We start from the raw sequence: 5,498 nt of genomic DNA on the forward strand, positions 1-5,498 counted from the left end.
CTAGAATCTCTGGAAGTCATGCAGGTCCTCGGCCCCCTCGATTTTCAGACCCTGCAGCAGGGGGAAGTCGATCAGCGGCTCCTCCAGGAAGGCCTCATCCCCCTGGGAACTCTGGCAGTGCAGCCCCGCCTGTGGGGCCCCGTGGAACCACAGGTTCTCATAAGGCTTGGGGCTGGGCGTCGACTCGCTCAACAGGGGCTGAGTGGAGTCGGACCGGATGTAGAGGGGAGATGGGACGCGCTGCTGCTGGCCCCTGTAGCCTTCTGCAACTACCTTGGCGTACTGGACGGCCCCAGCACCGTTGACGTAGGAGCCCGGCCTCGCCTCTCCCGGAGCTCTGCTGCCACTCGGCAGGCCGGAGCTGCTGGGGTGGATGTAGGATTTGGGGAGGGTCGGGAAGCTGCCAGCAGTTGCTGGGACAGGGTCCTTCTTCCCCCAGAACGGTGCTTTCTTCTCGGCTCCTTTTTCCAGCACTGTGATGTCAGAAATGGTCACCAGGCCAGGCTCCCTCGCACTGGCTGTCTGGAGAGTCTCCTAGGAAACAGGTGTTTGCTCAGGGAAGGCCGGACTGATAGTGGTGAGGTACGTAGCTTCGGCCCCACCAGCCCCACTGCAGGGCACAGCCCTCTCCTAACGGCTACCCTCTCCCCTATCGCCCCTTCTCAGCCCCACGGAGGGGGGACACCCTCTGCAGCACCTGCTCACCCCAGCCTTGCCCAGCCCAACTGCTGTGCAAGCCCCCCCCCCCCCCCCCCCGCCCTCGTCCTGCCCCTCTCCTGCCAGGCTCTGTGTTCTCAGCCCCACTGCAGGGCCCAGAAGCAGCGCTAAGCGGGACCTAATCCTGCAGGGCGCTGAGTAAGTCAGTGTTGGGCATTTTGCAGGATCAGGCCCCATGCTTTGCCAGTTGAGCTGTTTGCTAGCTCTGACGGCCCAGCAGGGCCGAGCCTGCTACCAGGCCCTATTGGCGAATATGAAGGAGCTTTGCTAGGCTGGCTGCTGCTGACCCAGCTGCTAGGAGGGCAGGGGTAGTTTCTCTTCTATTCCACTCTGGTGCTTAATCCCTGCCCATCACTGTGGTGTCTGGCCTTCTCACCAGGGCATGGTACCATCTCCCAGCCAGGTGCTCAACTGGTGAGGGGTGACTCAATATTGTGCTGTGGAGTCAGCAGTGATGGGGGAGGACTGGCACCTGCCAGACCCTTTCTTACCTGCTGTAGGTCGGCTGGCACCCACTTGCCCAGGCTGCTGTTAGCTGGGTCCGGGACGCTGGGCCAGAACTGATTCTTCATCCTGTTGGTCACATAACAGAAGCTCAATGAGAGGCCAGGGGGATGCTTAATGACAGGGCTGCTGGCCGATCGCTCCATCAGGGCTTGGGTTCTTGCGGGGATGGGCAGAGACACAGCTGGCAGGGTGAAATCCAGGGCTTGGGGCTGTGTTTGTGCAGCACCCAGCAGCAGGGGGCCCTGATCCCTGGCAGAGGCCTCTGGGGGCTGTCATATCACAATATAAATAATAACTGGAGGCAGCGCAATTGCCCCAGGGATGTGTTTGGCTCAGTGCCCTTTGCTACACCTGTCTGAGCCTACTGGTCCTGCCTCTGTTCAGACACCCACTGATTCGCCCCAGCGGGGGATCTGGCCTGGTGTGAAAAGCACAAAGCTCCCATACTTGTGAGATGTGAGTGTCCCTGAGCCTAAGGGGGAGGAAATGTCTGCCCAGCCCTTTGACTCCAGCCCCCTCCGTTGTCTGGACAGAGATCGGTGCCCGTGCATCGCACAGAAGGGAAGCACAGGTCTCAGCTGCATCACGGGAGGCTAAGTGGCTAATAACGCGCTGCCAAGCCCATGGAGAGCTGCTGATCCCCGGGCACTCACCTCCGATTCTTCAGGAAGCAGACGATGAATACGACGAGCAAGACACACAAGAAGCCAAAGAACAGGAGGAGATACTGGATTTCTTTCCCATCTGGAAAAGAGATAGGAACTGGGTTATTCCAAAAGCTCAGCCCTTTGCATGAGGGAGTGAGGTAGGTGGCATGGCGTGACCTGAGCATTCCCCCGAGATAGGTGGGGGTTGGGCAACAAAAATAATTAGGGGTATGGAACGGCTGCCATATGAGGAGCGATGAATAAGATGGGGACTTTTCAGCTAGGAAAAGAGACAACTAAGGGGGGATAGGATAGAGGTCTATAAAATCATGACTGGTGTAGAGAAAGTAAATCAGGAAGTGTTATTTACTCCTTCTCAGAACAGAAGGACTAGGGGTCACCAAATGAAAATAGGCAGCAGGTTTAAAACAAACAAAAAGAAGTATTTTTTCACACAACGCACAGTCAACCAGTGGAACTCCTTGCCAGAGGATGTGGTGAAGGCCAAGACTATAACAAGGTGCAAAAAAGTACTAGATAAGTTCATGGAGGATCGGTCCATCAATGCCTATTAGCCACGATGGGCAGGGATGGTGTCCATAGCCTCTGTTTGGCAGATGCTGGGAATGGGCGACAGGGGATGGATCACTTGATGATTACCTGCTCTGTTCATTCCCTCTGGGGCACCTGGCCTTGGCCCCTGTCGGAAGACAGGACACTGGGCTCGATGGGCCTTTGGTCTGACCCAGTCTGGCTGTTCTCATGTTCTTATGATCCTGGGGTGCTTTGTGCTAAGCAGCTGGAGTGGAGCCAGGAATTAGTCCCAGTGCCTCAGCAACCCCCATGTGCTCCCCTGCCACCTAGGGAGGGGCCAAGTTCACATGCAGTTTGGGATCCAGCTGTCCCTAGAGTTCATGTGTACATGTGTGTGTGCGTGTGTGTGCACATGCCTGTCTGTGTGCACGTGTGTGTGTGTGTGTGTGTGTGCACATATGAGGGGTGTGGGTCCAGGGCTATCTCCTCCCCCACCTGCCACCTGGGCCACATAGCGCCTCTGATCCCCGCTTTGGGCCCATCTCAAGCGCCGTGGGGTTCCCAAGCAGACCAAGCCCACGGCCTTACCCAGCGCCGGGGTCACCAGCGTCAGGGTTGTGCTGTTGGTGCTGCCGGCTGCTGTGGACGCCATTATGTGCACTTTGTACATCGTTGACGGCAGCAGGCCCCTGATGGTGAAGGTGGTGAAGGAGGTGTTCACAACGGCACCTAGGAAGCAGGTACAGCTATTAGTGACCCTGAGCTCCCAATCCCGCCGCGCACTCACACCGCTTACGGACCCGTTCCTAGTCCTGGCATCACCTCCAGGAGCTAAATCTAGAGCCTGCGCTGGGGCAGTGGTCACCGGCACGAGTGGGTCTGACTGGAATCGAGCGCCCGCCTCCTCAACAAAAGACAGGACAACAACAGGGAAGGGGGGAGGGGACGGTGATGAGGGAGAAGAGAAAATAAAACGCTGACCCCACAACAACGTGACCCCCTTAAACTCTCCCCCCCCCACACTTCCCAGACCTATAGTACAGCCCCCGACATACACACACCTAGAGGAAGGATGGGCACTAGCCTGGGACTCAGGAGAGTTGGAATCAATTCACTGCTTTGCCACCGATGGTTTGTGTGACCACGCGTAGGTCATTTAGCCTCTCCGGCCAGATTTGCAAAGGGATTTGAGCACCATAGGATGCGGGTAGGAACCTAGTGGGATGTTCACAGATTCATAGATTCCAAGGCCAGAGGGACCTTTGTGATCATCTAGTCTGACCCCCTGTACAAGACAGGCCAGAGACCTGTCCCACAATAATTCCTAGGGCAGATCTGTTAGAAAAACAGCCCATCTTGATTTAAAAATTTCCAGTGATGGAGAATCCACCAGGACCCTTGGTAAATTGTTCTAATGGCTAATTACACTCACTGTTAAAAATGTGCACCTTATTTCCATGTCTGAATTTGTCTAGCTTCAACTTCCAGCCACTGGAGTCTGTTAGACCTTTCTCTGCTAGATTGAAGAGCCCATTATTAAATACTTGTTCCCACGTAGATATTTATAAACTGCAATCAAGTTCCCCATAGCCTTCTTTTTGTTAAACTAAATAGATGGAGCTCCTTGCGTCTGTCACTAGAAGCAGGTTTTCTAATCCTTTAGCCATTCTTGTGGCTCTTTTCTGAACCCCCTCGACCCTTGTTGTTGTGTGGGGGATCACGCTTGGATTACTATCCATCCAGCCCATGGGAAAACGGTGCTGCAAAGCACTGGGCAGATCGACGAGGGCTTAGGTGCAGTGCAAGGGTGGCAGTGACGCCGGCAAGACTTACGGAGCTCATCGCCGGCGGTGCTGGCCCAGAAGATGGTGTAGTTCGTGATGAAGCCGTTCTGCATCTCAATGGGGACTGGGTCCCAGCTGAGCTCGGCATGGGACTTGCTGACGCTCTTGAGGCGGAATTTAGGGGCACGCGATGGAGCTGAAGTGGGAGAAGAACACGAAAGGTACAAAAACCAGCCAAGGGCACTGCAGTGCAGATTCCTATAGGCTCCCCAATATGGGCCGGAGAGCAAAGAGGCCTGGATAAGAGCAGATATTTGTGACAAATCTGACTGCTTAGAGGCTGGGGAGCCCAGGACCCGCACACCTCTGCCACTGAATGCCCTGTGAGCAGTGGGCCAGATCCTCAGCCGGTGTATGCTCGTGCAGTATGTCAGTGGGGTTACACTGATTTGCCCCGGCTGAGCACCTCACCCAAGGACTCTGGTTGTCTTGTGGTTCTTGCATGGTGATCTCTTGCAGAAGATCATTCTGCAGTTAACCCTCTGTTCTGCCGAATTCCACAGAGCCAGGAGACGCTTTTCATAAGAGCAGGGGCTTGGCCCACTGCCCTGGGCTGGACTTTCAGCGCCCCCATTCATGTGTGCTGTTCGGCTGCCACCCTCCACCCCAGAGGTGGCTGCATTTCAGTCATGCTGCCTGGACCTAGTTTGTGAAGCAGTTTGGGGTCATTCAGGATGGGAGCTGCTATAGAAACACATACCCTTCTCTTTTGAATAGGCTGCTGTGTGCAGGGGCAGCCCCACCGTGTCCGCATACAAGGGGTACACGGAGATATTGTACAGCTGGAAAGGCTCAATATTTTCTGGAAGAGAAAACAAGAAGAGGTGATTAAACCAGCAGGGCTACAAGCACTGAGAGCCCTTTACTCAATCATCTGAAGCAGGGAGGGCGCCCTCTGCGCTGCCAGCATACCTTGCGTCTCCACTCAATCAGGCACAGCGGGTCAGCTGACACATCAAATGTCTACTTCCCATCATGTACCTGGTACATGAAGCAGCATCCAAGGGGTTTAATGGCACAGCATTGACATTATAGGCATGAAAACAAACCTTGGTATGTACAGGGTAACTGGAAGGGGGGGTCGTAGGATGGATACAGACAGGCAGAGATGGGGGGGGTCGGTGGATGGATACAGAGCAGACACAGGGGGGTTGGTGGATGGATACAGAGCAGAGACGGGGGGGTTGGTGGATGATACAGAGCAGACACAGCGGGGTTGGTGGATGGATACAGAGCAGAGATGGGGGGG

General features: G+C 55.4%; 1 protein-coding gene across 1 annotated transcript in view; it reads right to left on the minus strand.

Moving 5' to 3' along the window:
* Nucleotides 1–5,498, minus strand: part of CSF3R (colony stimulating factor 3 receptor) — a 16,030-nt gene continuing 10,532 nt past the window's right edge. Inside the window, exons 10-15 of the mRNA XM_026657205.1 lie at nt 4,950–5,051; nt 4,239–4,385; nt 2,994–3,134; nt 1,878–1,968; nt 1,209–1,290; nt 1–534 (exon numbers count right to left, since the gene is read on the minus strand). Coding sequence (XP_026512990.1) covers nt 1–534; nt 1,209–1,290; nt 1,878–1,968; nt 2,994–3,134; nt 4,239–4,385; nt 4,950–5,051 — 1,097 coding nt within the window. The remainder of the gene's footprint in view (nt 535–1,208; nt 1,291–1,877; nt 1,969–2,993; nt 3,135–4,238; nt 4,386–4,949; nt 5,052–5,498) is intronic.

This window comes from Terrapene carolina, unplaced genomic scaffold (assembly GCF_002925995.2).
Source record: "Terrapene carolina triunguis isolate 2854851 unplaced genomic scaffold, T_m_triunguis-2.0 Scaffold236, whole genome shotgun sequence".
Taxonomy (NCBI): Eukaryota; Metazoa; Chordata; order Testudines; family Emydidae; genus Terrapene; species Terrapene triunguis.